At 40.7% G+C, this 22,355-nt stretch overlaps 1 protein-coding gene across 2 annotated transcripts in view; it reads left to right on the top strand.

Moving 5' to 3' along the window:
- The window catches only part of RNF144B (ring finger protein 144B), a 53,510-nt gene extending 31,441 nt beyond the window's left edge, over positions 1-22,069 (top strand). Inside the window, exons 4-9 of one of the 2 annotated variants that reach the window (XM_088168834.1) lie at positions 7,157-7,217; positions 11,849-12,053; positions 13,197-13,341; positions 15,083-15,172; positions 15,373-15,552; positions 16,947-21,852. In XM_088168834.1, the coding sequence (XP_088024960.1) occupies positions 7,157-7,217; positions 11,849-12,053; positions 13,197-13,341; positions 15,083-15,172; positions 15,373-15,513 (642 nt within the window). In that variant the 3' untranslated portion in view covers positions 15,514-15,552; positions 16,947-21,852. Of the gene's footprint in view, positions 1-7,156; positions 7,218-11,848; positions 12,054-13,196; positions 13,342-15,082; positions 15,173-15,372 lie in introns of both variants that reach the window. The other variant, XM_014878080.2, reaches the window with a different exon arrangement.
- Positions 22,070-22,355: the final 286 nt, after the last annotated feature.

Genomic DNA, 22,355 nt, shown 5'->3' with positions numbered 1-22,355 from the left:
TGTGAGGCAGGAATGTTCCTGCTGGGCCTGAGAATACAAGTAGGACAAAAAAAACCCACCCCAAAACCAACCAACCAACCAACCAACCAAAACAACAGGAAAAATAAGATGGCTAAGAGATTTTGACTGGTTTTGTGCATTCTCTCAGCATTTGTTTGAAGGAATAAAATCATGGAGAATTAGATCTCCATTGCTGACCTGAAGAAGAGAAGTTTGTCTTCTGGATGCTCTTAAGCCCTTTGCATACAGGTGCCACAACTGTGGCAGAAATATATAATCCTATTCAAATGCAATCAGTGACAGTGTGATTCCCTATACCAGAAGTGACTTTTTCTCCAGAAAAAAGTCTGGATCTGCTCTCCAGCATACATTTGAAATGCTGTGCTTAGTTGAATCAAGGCATGAGACTTTCAGCTATGTTTGTTATGGCATGCAGGCATATGGTGGAGCCATTTTTTTGGCTGAATCCAGCTATTATGAAAAGTAGCCAGCTGTTTCCCTTCCTCCTCTTTCTGCAAAGATACAGAGAGGGTATAGCAATGTCCTTCAACCTGTTGCACCATATTGGAGGCATCTAGCCTTTATTGAAAATGTATTTTTAAAGGAAAATTATCAAATGATAGGAAGAATTCTGCTCTCTTCAACCAGGGTTATAATTCTGTAGGAATTGAGAAAGATATATTTCCCTTTAGTAAAGGACACTCCAGGGACATCTGCTAATGGACCACTGGCCTAATCCTTGGGTGCTTTTTGGGCTGACAGCAGAATGACTGAACAGTCCAAATGTGCATTAGTGTCCCATGGATGACTGAATGTTCTGACACTCCCTTTTGGCGATGTGCTTGAAACACAAGCCTTCTGCTTGAACAGCAAACAATTCCCCAACCTGGTTTAAAATTACTGCTTATGTATTTTACCAAATACCTATTTATTTAAGGAAAAAAACCCACCCAGAAAAAAACATAATGGCAGAAAGAATGGATCGGCTCCATTCACAGTCTAAAAGAACAGTATGTAAATTACAGATTTATGTATGAACACTCTCTATTAATTTTTTTGCTTTATAAATAAAGGCTGTTCTTTGTGAAAATGTGGCCTTTTAAAGCTGTTTCTTAAAAAAGCAGAACCTTTTCAAATGATACAGAATGTGCTTAACTAGGGCTATTATTTGGCATGGAAACACTATTTAGATTTACAGTTTATTCTTTACACACACTCAGACTCCTGGTGTAGAAGTATGAGGCTTCTCACCTCTGGGGGGTCTGGATGTTTTGTCTCCGGCTTCTGGCAGGACAAGGTTCTTCACCAGGACCATGGTATGAGGAATGACATGTTGCTTGTACTGTGGGGAAAAACAGAGAAATAAAAGGTCCTTTCTTTTGTTCTCTAAAATAGCGTCAGTGTTCTGAAAAGGTGTATTTTTCATGTCATGTTCATGTTCAGTTCACACAGACATGCTGTGACTGCTGTTCATCAGGTACTTTCACAGTTTGGAGAAAAAATAGCAGTTCAAATTGTGTCATGATCATGATGCTAAATCGGTTCCTGTACTTTGGGCTAAATGCATCTCGCTGTGTTAGCTAAAGCAGTTGTTTTGTTTGCATTTTAAAATGCCTTTTGCCATAGCCTGCAAAGGGAGATAAAGGTGAATTTAGGCATTATTTGAAGTGAAGAAAAACCTCTACATTGACTTCAGTGCATTTTGGATTGAGCTTTCTTCAGTAAGGAAACGGAACAATTAATAACAAAGCTTATAAGCACGTATAACACAATGTAGCAATGAAAGTTCCTACTCTTCTCCCCTCAAGGTCCTTATTCAAGGTGTGTAATGTTTCTTCCAGTTCTTTCCAGTGACCTGTTTGACCTCTTCATTTAGACGAATCAGAATTAAGTCCTGTTTATTTTCTCAGTAAAATTCTGAAAAGTTAGTTTAGTTTTGTACTAAATTACTAGAGCCTTTTCCAAGCTCTTACCTTGCTTCTGATTCATGTTGTTCTTCTGTTGCTTTTGGGAGAGAGAGAGAGGCAAAAACTCTGGTTAACAATTTAAACACAGAACAGAATTTCTTCTTGTATGTCTCATGAAGAAATGAGCAAGTGTGAATAGTAGGAATGTGTTTCTCTAAAACAGTTGAATATTTCATCAGTGCCTGGGGAGTAAACTTCTTTAATTCATAGAGTATAGGAGATGTTGGGAATTAAGGCTTTATTTTCTGAGGTCCCTCTGGACCTCAGAAAAAGAATGTTCCAGGTTTTTTGTTCTTAAAATGCATAAAGTATAAAGTAATTTGAACTAGAAAATTGTACTTTTCAGTACTTGGAAAATATGCTTTCTGAAACCCCTCTGGCTTGGGTTTCTTTTTCCTTCTACAAAATCTAGTTGAAACTGATATACTTTCCAGTAGTTTTTTTTCTTTTTTTAATTTTTTTTTATTTTTATTTTTATTTTTTTTTTATTTTGACAAATAGTGCATTCAAACAGAAGGAACTGTTCCACTAAAGTGCTTGAAATCAAATGCAATCCTAGGTCATATCTTGGCCTATTACATCTCGATAGCAGCTGCTTGTAGTATAGCTGTCTTTCAGCAGAAACAAATGAGGGGTGGTGGTGCTAAGGCAATGGCTTTGGCAACAGACTCTCTTTCAAGCTGGTTACACAAAACAAGGAAAGTTCCAAAGCAGTCTTGTTAAACAAAATGTTTGCCCTTTCAAGCTCTAATGGTACAATAAACAAAGATTATTTGGATTCCTTCCTGGAAGCAGAAGATAGAAGGAACATCTTATGTTAATGCAGTTGTCTTTAAACATGGAGACTTCTGTCTAGAATACTCTTGTCTCTCTAGGGAACTTGCTCCATTGATATACTTGGAGGAGTTAATATCCCTAATCAAAATAAGGGGTAATTTATCGTGGTTTGAAATAGTTTTGCTTGGTTCGAATCCAGTCACCAGTGTAAGCTATGATTCAGGGTAAATCTTCACTGCATACAGGGATTTCTAATGCAATACTCACTTGGATAATATCTAGGGCATTGTGCTTTGCTATTTCTGATTTGTGTATTGTTCTAAGGTTTATAACATTGATGCAGTGATCCACGTACACATAATCTGACTTGGATTAAAACTGTGCAGCAGTCAGTAACGGAGGTACTGATTTGGGCTGTCAAGTTTGTCAAGAATTACCCCTTTGCATGCTGTGCAGATTCTGCTCATTGTCCCTCTGTCTGTGTAAATCCGTGATCCACACCAGTGCTAACCTGACAGAGGGTTGTCAGCACTTTGTAAAGCGATGCTGAAATAGGACAGTAACCCAGATCTTAGAATTCTTAATTGCGTTATATTCCATACATAGCCAAACACAAAATCCCACTGGGACTCGGTTTAAAATACCAGTTTTATTTTTAATTTCAAAATTGGTTTACGTTTTGCTGCAGAAGAGATTGAAATGGTAAAATGAGAAGGAGTGTGAGGAAATGTTGCAGGCTGACCTATCTTTTTCAGGGTCAAAATAAAAATTTGTGTTCCTTTTATTTACTTGTTTTTAAATAAAACCGAGGGGAGCAAGTGAGAGAGCCTTAATTTTGTTTTATTTGTTGCTAAATAAGAGAAGAGCTCTTTAATGGAGAACGTGAATAATTTAGTATTTCATTATGACTCTAGTGAGCATGGTAGCTTGATGAAGAAACTTGTGGGTGTAATTTCTAACAAGATAGGGATTGAGCTCACATGCCCCTTTAAAGAGCAAACTAGAGCCCCTGCTGAAACTGTTTTACACTGCTTGCAAAACAAAATAGTGCCTCTGTGAGTGGGGCTTTGGCAGAGGTGGGCAATGCCACCCTTTGCCAACTTCTGCCAGTGCAGGATCTGCCCTTGCTGCCTGTCTGCTGAAGTGAGAATGGGAGAAGCTTTTGTCCTGCTGAACTTCCCTCCCTTGGCATTATCAAGGTTTGATTCATATGGGTGTGAAAGGAAGTAAGATCTATTCAATTTGCTTGATTGCCTCCTCGCATCTCCCTTGAAAGCCGGAGAATAGGTGGAGTAGTGATTTTCCCTTTCCACTGTGGTAGCCAGTGTTTAAAAACAGGGGAGTTGTTCTTCCTTGGGTCCTGGTTACTGCACTGCCTGGAAAAGTTTGCCTCTCTGTAGACTGAACCAAATTATTTTGAACCCTTTTCAATTTCCTTTCTTTGCTCTTTTGTTTCACGTAGTAGCAGGGACCCTGCTTATTGTGACCCATTTCATGACACGATCTTTTGGGATGCTTGACAAGGGTCCAGCTGGAGCCCTTTGTGGTAGTAAGCTGTCAAAATTTTGCTTTCGTCCATGGATGTTTTTACTTCAGGTGAAGAGCTATTGTGTGTTCTTGTGCTCTATAGCAAGAGTGTTTTGACTGCAGATATTGCTTACAGGGTATGGGAAATCAGAAAACTTATTTCAACTCCTAACAGCCTGATAAGTCCTCAGATAGAGATGTTTTCAGGAGAAGAGAGCTCTTGCCTGTATTTTTTTTATTAAAACCCCCAGTATTAAAAAAAAAAAAAGGTTTTCCAAACTTTCCTCTTGCATTTCTTCCTACGTTGAATAATTTCATAGCCCAGAATAAGAAAAACCTGCTTTCTGTTATGCTCTTGGTCTTTCTCTTTTGGCTCTTTGCCATATGCTGGCTTGCTGGTTTGCTGCCTCCCCAGATTTCCATGCCCTGACCAGCCCAGAGACATGAGTGGTTGTGCAGGAGAGAAAGTATTCGGGATGGACAAACACCCAGCCAGGTGAAGTTGTCTAGAAATGAACATTTAGACTGATGCCAAGTAGGAGGAGATAAACACCTAATCCCCTTATTGTACGTATGACTGTCCTTGATGAGGTGTAAATGAGATTAAAAGTTCACTGAGGAAAGGATTTGCTGTTTTTTTTATGGAGACCTGATAGTCATGTTTGGGTTTTTTTTCAATTAAGTATGCACATACATCTTTCGCTGGCACTGAATTCAGGCAGCAGGAATTTGTGCATTGTTTTCCTCATGCCTAAAGACATTAAATCCGGGAGAGGCTTTGGCTGAGCACCTCTCAGGTTGACCTGTGTGTGGGTGCCATCAGGACCTGGTCTTTCCAAGCCTGTGGGAGTCAGTGGCACGGGTGATGGGTTGCGTGGGTTCAATGCCCAGAGCTGCACGCAGGGAGGGGGAAGCTGAGCTGTGGAGAGGATACGTAGGAAAAAGAGTGGAGCTGAGTGAAGCCAGTGGGAAAAGCTGGCATGGTAAGCTCAAGTTTTCCCCAGGAGAATGGGAAGCTTTCAGCACTGCCTCTGCTTCCTATTGAAATCTGCATTAAGATGCATAACTCTGCTCCCACTGTAATCAAAAAGGCTGATTTTTAATACATGGGAAATTCTGGGCTCAATAGAACTGCTCTTGAAAAAACTGTTTGTTAGAAGTAAAAGCAAGTACAGAAGGACCCTGGCCAACTAAACAATTCACTCAAGTGGCTCTTACAGCATTGAGACTCACTGTTTTAATTTCGTTGTAATGAAGGAAAATTTAAAGTAGTTGCCAATGCTCACCCAGCTTGAGAAATGCAGATGAGTCTTTTCATTTTCCAAACTATTTATATGCAAAGCTGCCCTGGGGAGGAGTGGGCAAAAGTGAAATGATGTGTCATTGGTGAAATTGCTAAACTTCACTCTTTTTACCCATTTGTTTTGGTTTTTTTGTGTTTTCCAAGAGTGTTTCAGCTGACTTCTGATGAGCAGGTGAAGAGTTTCCCAGAAAAATCTCTGTATCTTACAGTCATATTAATCTTAAATATTAATTATTTACAGCCATATGAATCTTTAAATTATTAAATCTTGACATAATTTGGATTCATTTTTGTATTACTCTGGTTTAAGTTAAATAAATGATCCAAGCATCTGCTACAAAATACAGTTGTGTGCAATCAAGTCCAATTGATTTGAGATATTAATAAAGCAATTTTGTATTTTATAATACAAATTTATTTTGTTTTTTCCATCTGAAAGAAAATGTATTCACAGTGTGATATTGAATATATATTGGATTTTTGTCATTTATGTCTTCTTGTGAGTGCTATACCCTACAACCAAGGAGGACAGCAAGGGCCAGTGTCCATTTCACTGAGGGCAAATTTTGCCCTTTGCAGTAATCCAAAGGACTGTGATTGGATACTGGATGTGAGATTTGAAAGCCTGCAACTTTGAAGCTGTCAGTTCTACACTGCCTCACAGTGTTTCAAATGATCAGGTCCCAGGTCTTATATTAGTCTAGGTTTATTTTCAGTAAAAGAGAAAAATGTTTCCAGTGCTGGTACAATATTACAAATGGATCAGATAAAGAGGATGATCCCACATTCTGAATCTGAAAAACACGTGACTCCCGAAGCGCCTGTGAAGTTTCTTTTATACCCCTCCATACCCTGTATGCAGGTTTGCTTATTAGTTTTAAATAGGGCACTTGGTTTTACTATGTAGGCTGTTAATTGGAGATTAGAGCACTTAGCCTTTTAGGCTGCTGGATTAATTATGGTAATGTGTAAAACGTATCAGCAAAGCCTGTTTGTCTATGACAACTAAATTTGTTAACTTCAGTCGGGTTCCCAATAGGCTGCTCAGTGTCTAAGGCAAATTCCAATAGCAATGGCATTAGCTATCTTGGCCCAAACCCCATGAAATGAATAAAAAATGGAAACCAGAGTGGCTTTCAGTTCCTGAGAGCTGTGACCCCTGCCATTAACACGGGGAGGCATGAATTAAGATCCATTCATTTGAGCTGTATTCTTGTACATGAAGAGCGTGCTGCAGTCTCCAGGGCTGGCAACATGTCACCCTTTGTTACACTAAACCAACATGAAATAAAACTGGGAAGCCTGAAGTAAATACGGAATCCACAGAGAAGATTTTTGTGTGTATGGCGAGAAAGACATGGGCTGAACTACTGGGCTGTGTGGCTGAAATAGGGGAGGTTAAGAATTACATTTTTAAGTTTTGGAGAAGTCAGGGTATGGAGGAATGTGGTGCTGAAAGCAAGCAGGACCAAAAAGGTGAATTTGAGAGCCAGCTCAGGAAAGCAGGTGTGTAGAACATAGTGCTTATTAACTTTTTAAAGTTTGTATTTCTAATGCTTGTTTTGTCTATTTCTCATTTCAGATTGCCTGTTTGGTTCCTGTTGACCAATTTGAGTTATACAAGAGGTTGAAGTTTGAACGAGGTGTGAACCTTTTTGTTTCTATTACCTTCTCTTTTGTCAGTGGAGGCAGCACTGTTACATATGGCAGAGACGAAGCCTGTTGAGTGAGTTAAGGAAAAGAAAGAGATGTCTTTGCTTTGAAGTAGTTTAAGAGCATTCACTAGGTCTGACTGTGCTCCACAGACAAATTCGAAATTCTGTGTTTTGCAGAATCAAAAAAGCAGCATCTTAATGAATTATCAGACTTTTACTCAAACTTGTGGGCAGCACTCTCAGATTGTGTGCCTGGGGCTCCCTTGTTCTTCCAGAGGCATGTTCATCTTGGGTCCTTGAGGTGGTTGTACAGGTAGAACTTGTCAAGGTGTTAGAGGCTGGTGCAGCCCAGGGCACACAGTCCTTGTACATATCTGTAGGGATCTTCAGAGCTTCTGGGGGACACATATTCTGAAATGCAATGTGAATTTTTGCAAGCAAGAATCCCTGAAAAATAGCTTTGCTTACGTAGAGGTGTATTCCTCTAGTAGTGTTTTTCTTCCCAGGGAATAGTAGGTCCTCTCATTCCGGAGGAGGCCCTACTTTGTAAGGAAATTTGAAACCGAAGGTCTCACTGAGGCCAAGCTTTCCTATGCCCAGAGGTAAGCCTTCTGCATCGAGAGATGGTTCCTTGCCAAGGTTGAAGAAGAAACTTGCTAGTCAGAAAGATGAGATCTCATTCCTGGTTTTAAAGACTGTCACTAGCTTGAAGGTTTCAGCTGGAAGGTGCAGTGTTTTTCCAAGGATTCACTGCATGGTAGTGTGCAGAGTGGTGTGTCTGAGACTACCCCACTCTGCCTGTTCTCAAACTTTCCTCTGTATTTATATTCTTGCTCCTCATGCCTGCTTAGATGCAGTGGGTTGTGTAAGACAATGCAGAGGTCTTTAAAAATTAGGCAAAGTAATGCACTTGAAAAGTTGGTCAGATAGAAGAATATATAGGTTTTTACAGAGTGTCATCTGACAAGATTCCTCGTGAATGACCATAAAGAACAAAAACTGCAAGATACTCAAATATGCCCCAGAGTTTATGGGCAAGTGCAGATTGTAGCTATGATTTTCAGACACTCAGGTCAAATAAAAAGAAAAAAAAATCCCCAACTTTGCTTTCATTTTTTATTTCTTTCTCCTGTTTCACCACCTTCTTATTTATTCTTAATTCCTTATGAAGTCTCTCCAGTTCACAAGCTAATCAGTGGCTTGTCTACAGTTCTAGACAATGGAAATCAGAGCTTGTTAATCACCATATTAAAGGGTTAAGAAAAAGAGAGTTTCTTGCAATACATTAATCTGTTTTATGTAAAACCTTTTTTAACTGAAGACTCTGAAACTATTGGTTTCCTGGTATCTCCTCCTCAGCCAAAGCTGAACTCATGATCTTTTGTCCAACTCACTGTACATATATTTTTTTTTAGTACTGCCTCCCACACATAGAAGCCTGAAACTCGTCTGTTTTTTAAATCCTCCGTTCCTTTTCTTTCTTGCCTGAGTCTGACAAATCCTCTTCCACCTCTGCTATCTCTCTATGATTCTAAGATCTGTCCTTGCTCCTTTAGGATAAAACTGGTGTGCAAGCAGCAGACTTAGACATAGCCCTTTTGCCTTGCCTTTTGGCCCCAGCAATAAATCCAGCTTACTGATGTCTGGGAACAACGATTCCTGCTAGCTAAAGCTCTGACCTGGACACCCAGCACTAATCCCAGCCCTGGCCAAGACCTTTTGCCTGTCCTGGATTGCCTGTGCAGTCCCCAAAGATAAACCTTTTTGCACTCATCAGTGTGGGACTTGGCTTATTAGCTTCTGGTGGCCTGGAGCTTCATTCTCAGACCTGAGCCCTATCTGGCAAAGCCTGCCTGCCCTGGTCTGATGCTCTTTTTTCTGGAACTAGCAATAAACTTCACTGATGGCATCTGCTGGAGATGAATTCTGAGCCAGAATCTGTCCAGAGACTACTTCCTGATCTTCAAGTGATTGGTAGAGCCCTTCCAGACATTTTCCATTGTGAGATGAATTTTGAAAATTTGAATTTGAAAAATTTGGAACACCCCAAGAAGGATTTATACATCCAACAGCTATTTCCCCCATCCCCCACCTCTGCTAGCTGTGTTCATAGAATATATTTCTTCTCAATTTCATTGCTTTGTTTTTTTAATGGGCCAATAATACTGTGTGAAAACATAATGAGAACTAATTGGTATAGAATGGTGTATCTATAGACAATCATTAAATTTAATAATAGATGTGCTGACAATGTGCTGTTCTCTTGTGGGTTTTGTGTTCATAGAATGCAAATGTGTTTTTAAAAACAAGATTTTTTTGTAACTTACTTTTTATCGGTAACTTCTCTGTATCCAGTCAGATCCAAGCCACAGAGCTTCTGTGAAGCATATTTATTAGAAAAAACAAGAATTGTTCTATGTCTGCCTAGGGTGGGGTTGATGTAGTCAACAGAAGTAAAGAAATAGAGGAATGGTAAGTGGTTAGGGCACATGCATTATGCTTGTTTCTGTGGCAGTTCCTCTGTAGGCTGAGTGGTAGATGAAGAGAATCTCCATTTTATGCCTGACTTAAAAGTAGTCAATTTTAAATGGAGGTTTCTGTGAAATACAGTCATAGTCTTATTCTTTCAGTGAGTACCTCTTCTGAGCCAGAAATTATTTTCTTCAGGGTGCTGCATTCCCCCTGTCTGCCACCCACATCTCACCTGCTTGCTTGCATGCCAGATCCCTGCCCAAAACTGGCACTCTTTGGGAAGGCTTTCCTCCCGAGTGGAGGGAACTGTGGCTGAACTGGCTGTAGGGAAGCAGGGGAAAGGCTTGGGAGAGAAATGACCCTAACCAAGAGATAGAGCAACTTGCCAGAGCAGGATGATAGCCTCTTTCCTTTTTTTGGCTGTGCCCTTTTAGTTTTTTCTGGTTTCGCTTTTACTCCATGGTAAACCAAACAGTGTGAGACAGCATGGATTGCAAAACACCATCTGTAGGTTCTTTGTAAAATGGAGGAAGTGGGAGAGGAGGGAGTTTTATCTCATGCATTACATCTTGCTGCAACAAATTCATAAAAAACAGGTTTACAACCCAACTTCCCTCCTCCCAAAGATGTCAAAACCAGACATTCTGTCTTTCACCTAAAAACGGGATAGGGGAATTTAGGTTTCTGAAGCTGAATTTTCAACAGAAAACATACAGAACCTATTGCATGAAGGATTTAATGCAATAGCAAGTATTAGACCATAGTCTTACCCAGTTCAGAGTTTCTTTTAAGAGACACCAAAGGAACCTAGAGAAATACTTCTCAGTCAGGACCTTTTAAAAGTATGTAAATATGAAAAGTTACTTGTTTGGCTGTGGCTCTCTTCTCCCTACAAATGAAGTTGAGAACTAATTTGTTTTTGCTTTCATTCAGTAGAAAGCAAAATGTTTGTTTTGGGAGGCACAGAAAGCATGTGCAAGACAGTAAGAGAAAAGAATGCAACTAGATCCATGAAATGGCTGAAGGTGGATGGTACAGGTGTTTTGCTGTCACTGCCTAAATTATAAGTGACAACCTTTGCATGGATATAGAAGTTCTCTACATCTGTTGGAGCACTCTGACACAGACTCAGAAATTACCTGAATTACCTCATAGCACTGTGCACCTGTGTGTCCTGCAGCCAACAGAGAAAATGAACATCCATATGTGCTTTCAGCAAAATTTGCCAGAGAACATATACATGAGGTCCAGCTTTTTGTTTCAAGTGGGACAACAAATTTTATCTGCTGGAGGTACCTTGTAATGGCTTTTGCCATCTCACAGTCAGGATTTCCACTGACTTTGGAAACATCCCCTCCATCTGTTTATTTTCAGTGGTGGTACCAGAGAGCTCTCAGGGAGGGAGGAGGGACAAGGTAGCTCCTGCAGGCATGACAGCCCTTTTCTGGGGAGGCTCTGCAGAGTGTGCATGTTCAGCTGCATCTCATGGAATCGAGTAGCAAATGAGCAACAGTGAATGTGTCCCAGCTGGGATTTTGTTCCAAATTCCCTTGAATAAAGGTTAGGAAGTGAGAGAGAGGATCAACGTTTATCATTCTCTGCTGTGTGGTGATGACTGTAACTCAGTGTCTGCACCCTGAATCTTGACTCCTGTAATAATCTGATACCAGACAAATAGTAATGATATGATATAGTGAATATGAACTGCAGTTTATCGATAGAGGAGAGTAAACAAGGCATGGAAAGTGTCTTGACATTAATTTAATTACAGTCCTGCTGTTTATATGGAAGTTACTGCATGGCTTGCACATGTGAAAGACATGGAGTGGCCTAGTGTTACAAAAGGCACGTGCTTCTCAGCAAGCAGCAGTTGGGTTCATATTTTCTACTTACCTATAAAAAGGCAAGGAATACATTCTGTGTAGTATATTTCTATTGTTGCAATGCTTCCAGTGCAACTGCTTAGCAGAGCACAAATTCAGACCTGCCTAAAGAAGAGAAGGCCCAAATGCCCATGGGCATGGGTGCGGAGCGCTTTGGCTCCCACACTCTTGTGCAGAACTGGGTGTTGTATACCTAGAGACATGTCACTGGAACAACAAGGGGCCTGTATAAAGAGTTTTGTTTCTCTCTCTGTTGCATTTCAGAAGTCCACTTGGACCCCCAGAGAACATGGTGCCCCACAGCCGACTGCCAGACAGTGTGCCACATCGCACCGAGCGAGTCGGGAGCACCGGTGCCAGTGGAGTGCCCTGCCTGCCACCTGACCTTCTGCTCCTCCTGCAAGGAGCCCTGGCACGGGCAGCACCTGTGCCAGGAAAACCAAACTACTCCGGTACCAACCGAGCAGGGGTAAGAGGGGAATCCATGATGGCCATGCAGTCTTTTGGTTCTTTTCATCACAGGACCTCACATCAGGTTCAAGGAGCAACTTCCTTCCAGGTCCACAGCTTCAGCTCACAGACTGTCCTGGTGTTTGCCAAATACAATTCCAGTCTAAATATTACTTTAAATGATATGTTTTATCTTTTAATACTTACTATTATTTGTGTACTTGTCAAGCTTGGATTGCAACTGACACTTTCTGAAAGGTAAAGCCCTCCAGGAATTTAAATCTGCCTAAAGGCTTTGTTCACATGCTAGAATTATGACCTGTTCTCATACAAAAAAATGCAATATACAAATATTGCAGGATCCAAATTTTGCCTATACTGTGATTAAGAAATCACCCCTGCTTAATATTTACAGAATTCTCTGCATAGAAAAACCTTAATTCCTACACAGAGTGTAAATTTCACTTGGTGTGAGAAGCCTGATTTATGCTCGTTTTCCTTAACTGCAAACAACCTACAGATCAGGTTGTAAAAGTCATTAATCTATAGAAGAGAGACTTTTGTGTTTAAATTTTGTCCTATCTTCGCTAACCATCTTTGTTTTCAGAATCAGGTTATGTTGAGTCATGTGTTCAAGGTTTTCTATCATTTATTTTCAAGAAATGAAAGACTTAATACCTAGAGCGTTCTGCTTGCTAGAGACTCTGTTGAATAGGAGTTGCCAAAAAGCTCTTGCTATGATTTTCTTCTCTAGGTGTGATCTCTGTCTGTGTTGGAGTTTAAGCCTATTTTATTCAGACAAGGATAGTGCTATGAGTTGCATAATTCAGTCCTGTTAAATTAATTGTGCAAGGTCTCTGTAACAAAGTCCTGAGTTTTAATGGTATAGGTGATTAATTGTGGGTGTAGTGAGTGTTGGCTTTATATGGGATAAAGGAACAAGGCAAGGGATTTTCACTTTTATGTGATATTAATAGTCTTACACCTAGTAGTGAGTATGCTTCAATGTATTGTACTGAATATAAGAAGCTTCACACACTGAGTGCATTAGGACAACAGCATTAGATGCTCTGAAAAATAAGCACAGTACACATCAGGGAGTGGATGTGAATACCAACAATTATGTTCACATCTCACTTTAAATGTTTCCTTCCTTTTCTAGATTCCTTATTGGAGCAGAGACAGAGGCACCAATTAAGCAGTGCCCAGTTTGTCGAATTTATATTGAGCGAAACGAGGGCTGTGCTCAGATGATGTGCAAGAACTGCAAGCACACGTTTTGCTGGTATTGTCTACAGAACTTGGATGTAAGTACTGCAGAAAAAAACACTAGGATAAGAACTGTGGGGTTTGGATTAGTCTGAGGCCCTGCACAAGCTCTTTGTTAGTTCATTGCTGTCCTAGTGAGTTTCTTGGCTCAATTCAGCTTCTGACTCAATTTCTTTCTCTTCTTTCACCCAGTGCTTTTAATTACATCAATGTAGTTTTTATTTCTTCCATAAAGGGTTATAGCCATGTCTGTGGATCCCATGTTAGTTCTTTGGGGGAAATGGGACTAACACATTGCTTTCTGGAGGTTGGTTCCAGCAATACCTTGCTCGGATTCCCTCTTCCAGTAGCTAAAAACAATTTGGTTGAGAGTGAAGGAAATCAATGTCTTCCACCTGTTTTAACAGCAAAGGACACAGCCTGTCTGAAAAATGGTATGGTACTGGGTGAAGGGGGTTGTTCCATGGTATGGTGGCTTAAGGGCTCCCTGCCAGGGAGGACTAGGTCTCCTTTGCTAGTCCATCTCTTGTGCCGTGTTTGCTGAAGAGAATGATTGGTTATTAGGCTTGAGGATAAAAATGTTGGATCATGGACATGGATTGTGAAGTGCATGTTACTAGTTATTTCTCAAAGGTTGCAGACCAGTCTCAACTTGTGTGGACTTAAAGTATCCTAGCAGCATGAAGAGTCCTGGAAGTAATGCACTTGTATATATGGCAGCTTGCCCTTTTGGCACAGTCATCAGTAACAACTGTGTGAGTGTGAAAAGGACTTTACCAGCACTTGAAATAAAATGTTGTGTGCTGCGTGGCTTTTTTTGTCTTCTTTTTTGTACTCCACAGCCAGCAAACAATGAGACTGCCTCAGTCTTCATCCTTTACTCAGCATGCTAAACAAGTTTCCCTTAGTGTTATGTCCCCTTTCTCTGTGGGTGAACGTGCTTTTTCAACATGAGTCTTAGGGTTTGCCTCAGAGTGCATGCAGTACATGGTGATTGCTTAATACTGTGCTGAACCAGAAGAGTGTCACATTCTTGCAGACTCTGCAGACATGCCCTTATCGAGTTTTTGTCAGTTCAAAGGGAGAAAGAGAGAAAGAAACTGTAGTTGTGTGATTCAAATGTAGTTTTTCTAAATGTGTGGGGCTTACAGGAGCTCCAGGCGTAGATGAAGGTAATAGCTGCAAAGCCTGAGAGCAGAGCTGAAAAATGCAAGGGGGAGCAGCGTCAGGTTACAGCACAGTGGTTTAGGGAGGGTAAGGCAGGGCATGAGTCACCTTCTGAAGAAAAGAATGGGTAGTTTAAAAAGTATTAATGGTAAAAGAGAAATGAAAAAGAGTTTTTGTACTTTTTATATTTTCCTGTTAGGTCCAAGAAGAAAATTACTGTGAAATAGGTACAGTAGGAGAACAGAAGGTAGAATACTGCAGGAAGATGATCCCTCAGATTGCTAGTTTTCAGAAATGCCTGTTGTTTTCAGTCCCCTTTGTCATCACCAAATTATAGATCAGGTACTTGTGCAATTGGTGAAACTCGTGTGCTTATGTTTTTTAAAAGCGGAGGAGGAAAGATGCTGTATGATAGCTCAGGTGCCAAACATAGGCCAATTTCTGAAACTGCAAGAAGTTGCTCTAGGTAATTATTTAGAAGACAGGTGAACTTGTCTGCTGGCAGCTGGCAATTTCAAAGCAGTGCCAGGAAGGTTGTGTTTCCACTCGGGTCTTGGACCTGTCCCTGCAGTTCTGTAACCTGCTCTTACAGCTTCTCCTTTTGTTTTTCAGAATGATATTTTCTTACGACATTACGACAGAGGCCCTTGCAGAAACAAGCTGGGCCACTCACGGGCTTCAGTGATGTGGAACAGAACACAGGTGTGTTCCTAGCCAGCTGGGCAGAGCTCTCATGCATGCATGAAGCAGAGAGATTTTACCCTTCAGAAAAGAACCAAGATGATTATTTTCGTATTTTCTTTTTTTTTTTTTTTGTGACCTATGCTATGTTTATGCATGCACATGCATATTTTATTTTCCATGCTATCTAAATATGTGTTTTTCACCATCCTGTCTTTCAGGTTGTGGGGATCCTCGTTGGACTAGGTATCATAGCGTTGGTGACCTCCCCCTTGCTGCTTGTGGCATCTCCGTGCATCATCTGTTGCATTTGCAAATCTTGCCGGAGCAAAAAGAAAAAACCCAGCCTGCCGACAACCTAAAACTCTGTGTCTTTTTGAGTCTCCATCTGTACAACATATGTATGTGAGAAAGCACAATGTTTGTGTTTTGGTGCCATACCTACCAAATAATGCTCCCTTTTTTTTGCCAATTCTTGGGATAAGTGCCTATTCTTTACAGGCTACTCTTATCACTAACAAGTCCTGGTGGGGAAAAAGTCTAAATTATTATGCAGTACATATGGTGTAGGTTTTTGCTTCCTGAAGAGGAAATCAGGACACCATTCAGTACTTCATACCATAAATATGATCTACCATTCAAGACTGATAGAACATTCCCATTTTCCATCAGCTGCACATGACTTGATCGTGCTGCATTACTCTGTCTTTGCAGATCCAGTCATTACTGTCGTGCTTGCTGTTGGTTCTTAGTGACACTCAGATTTCTCAGAATGTTTTGGGTCTTTTGTAAAAGAGGGAGAGGGAAAAGCCTGATTAGGTTCTTCTGTCTGTTAGCTTGCATCCAGTTAAATGTAACAAACCATTTGGTAGTTTCCTGTCAGTTGGCTGCCATGGCATTTCTTTCAGCATTGAAATCCATTTGATTTTTACCATTGATCTCAACTACAGAAGTAAAAAAAACCAACAAAACTGTTTCTAAGATAGGGCATTCTTTTGAGAGACTGGACTACCTGAGAAAGCTGCTATTTTTTTTCACGTCAAACGTGACATATCTACCATGAAATATTAGGAATGTGCATATTTTCCTACCATTGGGCATGCCTTTTGTCAGTACCATGGGTGTATAGCAAATCATAGTGAAGGTAATATTGTAAGAAAGACTGTGGTACAGTTCCCATCTGGTGCAGAGTGTTGGGATCCTGGCTGTGTGTGTACAGAGTGGTGGCATAGGTGCAGATATACCAAGTACATATGGGCAGTCAGTATATTTTTTCAACAGTTTACATGGGGTGGCAGCAAGAATTCTGTTAAAAAGTTATTGAAACCAGGCTAAGCCTGAAAACCTTATGGACCTGCTGAAGTGAGTACTTGAGAAATGCTGTGTAAATGTGAGCTCCATCCATTAGTGGGTATTTCTTTTGTCCTGCTCAAGGTTAACAAACACTGTTACTGATATTTTTTAGTTACTCTGAATCTGGAAGGCTGTCATTTAATAAGTGCTTCATTTTAATTTGGTGCCTCTCCACCAAACCAATTCAGACCCAGGTATCATTTACACTTGTATAAGTTCACTGAAAGCTCACTGAAGATCTGGAATTACTCCAGGCTCAGTCAGGAGTAGCTGAGATCAGACTCTACTCCCTGGAGTTTATTTCCCTAATGGATGGTGCTCCTCACAGCCGGGGCCGGTGGCGCTTTTGTTCTGGACTCCTGTCTGTGCATTCTATATCTGTGGGAACAGATACAAGTTTGCACTGTATATTTGGTTGTAATTCCAAACCCCTTTCCATAAGGGCCGCGAGGTTTGAAGGAGATGCTCAGCCCGAGCGTGGTGCCAGGCTCTGCCCCAGTCGGAGCGCACAGCGCGGATCACCCGGACAGTGCTGCCAGGGCTCTGTGTGTGCTGTTTGGCCCAGCCTCGGGAACTTTGCCTTCTTGGCAGCTGTGGATGTGACCTTTTTTCTGTTTAACTTCGCTCTCTGGTTACTGTAACAAAAGTGGCAGGTGTTCTTCTTTTGAGAAGGTGTAGTCTGTTGAGCGGACTAGCAAGGACAGAGGCCTTAAATGATACTGTCTGTTTAACTTTTTAATTGATTCCTTTTATAAATACTGTCTGACTTTGCCACCAGCCGTGGCTGGAGGGCAGGCAGGGCTTTCCAGTGTGAAAAGCTATATTTATTCTTCGTCCTCGGCTTTGAAGAGAAGCAGAACGGTAGACAGTACATTCTAAATACAGAGTGCAATGCAGGCAACTGCCATTTATAATAAATAAAGAATGTTTTCTGTGTGTGTTTTCTTGAAGAGCACTAATGGTAGTGCTTTGGGGTACTCGTGACAGATTAAAGTGTCCAGCCCTTGGCTTTGCACTATTTTTCTACCTACGTCTTTATGGCACTACTGTCATTTCCATTTTATTTATTAACTTGAAGTTGCAAGTCTTACTTTAGCAAAGCCTCAAGGACAAAGATGTAGTTGCTATACAGTCCCTTATAACCATAACCAGCATTGTAACCTACCAATATCCTTTGCATGTTAAAATTTGAGGGTTTTTCATGTTTTGTGATCTTACCCATGACTGATGCATCCTTTGCTTGTCTGGTTTCTTTCCCTGTCCTCCCCCCCTCTCTGTTGGCCTATTTTGCTAAAATGCCTATTGGAATGAAGGTGTCAGATCTTTTTTTCACAAATACTGTCGTATTAATGAAACTGTCTGGTTCTTCCCTTTGTTAAAGAAGCACAGCTAAAGGCAGCTCTCTTGCACCAGTTTAGGTGTCTGGTGGTTGTACCAAAACTGGTACAAATTAATCATGCAGGAGTTAACACAGCCTGGCAGTCTCAGTGCCAGTCCAGGCATCTGAGAAGTCTAGATGTGGATTGGTAGCCCAGGCTTTTGCTGGAGATCCTTACACAAAAACTGGGTAAGGACAGCATGAGCTACAGGCACCCCTTCCTTTGGCTGTGTAGGTGCAACAAATGGACCAAGAAAGAAGCTCTAGACATCTTCAGAACTTAAAATTAGAGCTTTACAACAACGATTTTCTTTAAAAGGTCGTGTCCAGTGCCCTGGCTTTTCTTTGCATGGGAATACAAAGCATGTGCATTAAGTAGACTCTGGCCTGGCCGAGTTGAGCTGTACCTGTGCTGAAGTGCTGGGAGCAGGAAAGCCCTATTACTTTGTTTTCCAGAATGCAGCTATTTTGCACCAACTGGCTATGCTCACAGAGTTTCCGGAGAAACATTTTAGCAGGAAGCTTTTTACAGTGTTGGCTTTTGTTTTTGTGTTGCTTTGTGTTTGTTTTTTTTTTTTTTTTTTTTTAAGAAACATTAAAGTCACTTTTTAAAAGATTTATTGGGAGCATGACAAATAGTACTAGTAATAATTAGGGAGAATGAAAAAAATCAGGACTCTGACTACATCTGACTCTTCTTATTCAAGGTGTCTGTAAATCCACACTCCTGAACTCCATCTATGTGATGTAGCTGGTGCACATTACTACCAGGCTTCACTGCTCTTCCCATTTCTCTTCTTGCCCTTGTGGCAAGTGGCTGGTGTGGGGGCAGCAGCCAGGGGGGAGCTCAGGGCTGTGGCAGTGCAGGCACCACACAGGAGCACATTGCCCACCTTGGACTCATCACCAGTTTGTTCTTGGGCCTTTAACCATTGAGAGACACCTTGGGGGTTTTAGGCCTTTAATGTCCCATTGAGAGCATTCACAGATGTCTCTCTGGGAGAACAGAAGTGGGAAGTACTCTATTCCTTCTGAACCAGGCCTTATGGAAATTGGGCTCTAGGTATTTAAAGGCCAGTTCCTAAACTTAAGAGACCAGTGGTAGAAATCTGGATTTGTGCTGCATCTGGCCACAAATCACATCATTTCCCATCAACCACTGGGTCTGTATCAAATACAGCTGAAGATCTCATTCAGTATTCCATGTCCTTGTGTTCAAATGAGGATCATCATACCTTCTCCCAAATCCATCTCTTAATAATAAGAAGATATTTGTCATGCTACAGCATAAGTGCATCTCTGCAGTATTTATTCCAGAACTATAGTGGGTGGTCAGTGCTGCCCTTCAGTAAGTGATGGTTTATTTTTGGTGCATGGGGTTACATACCCCAAAGAAGGGCACGAGGGGTGACAGTAATGAATGTTTCTCAGTGCTTTAATAATGTTAAATGCTCCATCTTGTTGTCTGTCCAATAACACAGCATGGAGTCCAAAGATAAGTTTAAAACGTACACAAATTTTACTTGAATGAACTAAGAGAAACTGGATATGGCCTCCATATTTGCATAAAGAAATAAATGCAAGTGGACAGATACAACTGCATTTCTACAGTGGGACAATCAAATCTACTTTTGGCTGCTCCATTTTTTGGTACCACAATGGGTGGTTGTGCTGTAGTGCTTGCCACTTTAAAAATTTGAAATCTGTTTTTTGCACTGTAATCTCCTTCTCCCGGTCATTCTTTCTCAAACTAATTCCTTTTATGATCTTATTTTTCATCCTGTATTTCAGGCCAAAGATTCTTAGAGCAAAGCTAGTAGATTTCTTTGTATGAGGATAAAAATCTTCTAGCCATTTTCTCCCAGGTTTTTAAAAGAAATTTGATGCTGAGTTACCTGACCAAAGATAGAAATTCCAGACTTGGCTTGTTTAGAAAAACTTATTGAGACTTAAGAAGTTCTCTTGTAAGACCTAAATAAGGGCTGCTTTGTTAGACGTCATAGATAAGGGAGCCCTACAGCTTTTGAGCTTCACATAAGAGATGCTTCTATTGTTAAGCAGACTTCTTTGGAAATGTGCTGGGGGAAAAAAAATCTACATCCTGTATACATATTTTTATTATATAAATAAAAAAATTCTCTTGTATAGATTCATAATTTAGGGATTCAAACTCTCTGGAGGCTTTCTAGGGTATACTTACCCAGGAAGATAATCTTATAAATATACTGAGGCAGTTGAACAGAGTGTGCTAGTTATAAAACAGTTGTCAGACATCTCTCACCCATGAGTGTGTAGGATGAGATCGTAATTTACATGGCTGGAAATAAAGATGTGAAAATTTACCTTTCCTGGAACAGCAAGAGTTGGTTCTTCTGCAGTCTTCTGAAAGGTTAACTTACTGCTAAGACTCCAGAGAACTTCAGTCTCATTTTCATTTGTCCTCTAGTTAGTAAAGTAATGAATGAGAGCTGAATGGTGTTGCTGAACAGGCAGCCCAAAGGTCTGTCTTGTGTCATGACACTCAAGTTTCTCATAACCAAGTGGTTTTATAATTTATTATTATAATTTATGAAATGCAAATATAATTTATAATTAGCAATTATAAAATACTAAGGATGAAGTATCATTGTCTTTATCATATGATAGATTTATTTTAATTACATTCCTACTGGAAGGCTTTTCTCTGCTGCTTTCCATAGAAAAGGTCATGGTGCACCTGGCCAAGTAATTTTCTGTGATCTAGTGCAGTCCACAGTAAATGTTTCCTACTATTTTGTAGTTATATCAGGTTTTTTTGTGATTCCTCAAATTAATTCTTATGACTCGAGCAAATCTCTATGGTTAGGAAAGGTAATTTCCTAGCAATGAATTGTATTGACCATCACAATCTGAGCATTAAAGATGATACTGGTTGACAAGGTCCACCAGCTCTTCAGAGGACACAACCTCATTCTTCTCCCTTCTTCCCAAGAAATGTTCTCTTTTCTTGGATGAAAATTAAGGATGTCAGTAATTTGCTTGTGCCTTCTGGATGTCCAGACAGAAGCTGCAGCTTCTGGTGGCCACGTGCCAGGAGATCCCAGACAGGCTGAATGTGCAATGCCACAGCATGTGTGCAGCGAGTTGCTTAAATTTCAAGAAGGTGCCTGAGCTTTATGGCTTCCTGGGGCCCATACAATGGATGTGGTGCACAAGGGACATGTCCATGCCACCAGTTCTATGGCACGTGTTGTGCTGGGCTGTCTCCCCATGTTCGAGCATATCCCGGGTGTTCATCAGGGGCTCTGGCTCAAGCTTGCCCTTTCCATGGCTACCCCCCCACCTCCAAAACGCCCCCAGAGCAGATCTGTTCATTTTCCAAGTCTCTTGCTGCTGGCCTGGTTCAATTTCACAGGAGCTTCAGTTCACTTGAGCTCCTTGGAGCTGAGCTGGTCTGATCATTCACTTTTCCCTAGTGAGCAAGGCTTGTGAATGAAGAGAAGCAGAACTGTTCCATACACTGGTCTTGGCATCCTAGGCACTCAGGGTCACCGTGTGAGAGCTCTCTTAACTGCCCCAGCATTGCTTATTTCTGAAAAAAGCCCGGTTTTAAATGTGTGTAGATGGAAGTGTCAGCTCTGACACCGGGTGTGTTCGTGCACTCGCTGTGAACCAGCAGCAGCCATGGACCCCTGTCCTGCCCCTCGCAGATTTTACATTCTGTTTGCCTATTTTTTGGTTTTTTTTCTTTTCCTCCAGGTAATACACTTTCTTCACCACTTTTCTTCTGGTGAAGGGCAAAAGGGTTTGATCTTTGTAAGATTTGTTAAAATATTTTTGTGTTTATAAGAAGAAAGCTGACGTGTATAAAGAAATAAGTGCTTTTGTAAATTTTTTTTTTGTGGTATGATTCAGCATTTAAATGTTTTACAGATGCAGTTTTTTGCACTCTCTCTGCATATATTCATAAAAATTATATTTATTTTCTGTCTTTAAGGTTTACTTCGGGTTTTTTTTTCTTCTGATGCTATAAAATGCAATATGTGCAACATTAAAAAATTAGTGTAAAGACATTGTCTCATTTTGTTGTAATCTTCAACTGCCTTTAAAAAGGTAATATAGAAAATTTATGGAAAGAATTTTAATACATCAGATGTGCTTAATGGAAATTTTGAGGATAAAAGAAGGTAAAAGAGCTGGGATCGAGAGTCTTGAGTCTTATTTACTTTCTCAAGAATAATTGTCATTAAAATCCTTTTAAAGAGTGTGGGGCAGGCTCTGGATTAGCCCTGGGAGCTGCATGCAGTCAGTGGTGGTGTTTGCTCTGTAGGTGAGATGCAGGATTACTGAAGATCTGCTCCCCTGCAAAGTCCATTGAAGACAGTGGCCTGGGAGGTACCAGGAGCTGGAGCTACCCCGGGAACTGGATGTGGGACGTGTGGCAGGCTGCACAAAGCAAAGTCTGCTCCTCCAGAGCCCCTTTTCTCTTCACTT

The sequence above is a fragment of the Sturnus vulgaris genome, chromosome 1, assembly GCF_052056855.1.
Source record: "Sturnus vulgaris isolate bStuVul1 chromosome 1, bStuVul1.hap1, whole genome shotgun sequence".
NCBI lineage: Eukaryota > Metazoa > Chordata > Aves > Passeriformes > Sturnidae > Sturnus > Sturnus vulgaris.
Note: the sequence above shows the minus strand (reverse complement) of the source record. Positions and strands in the feature narration are given on the sequence as shown.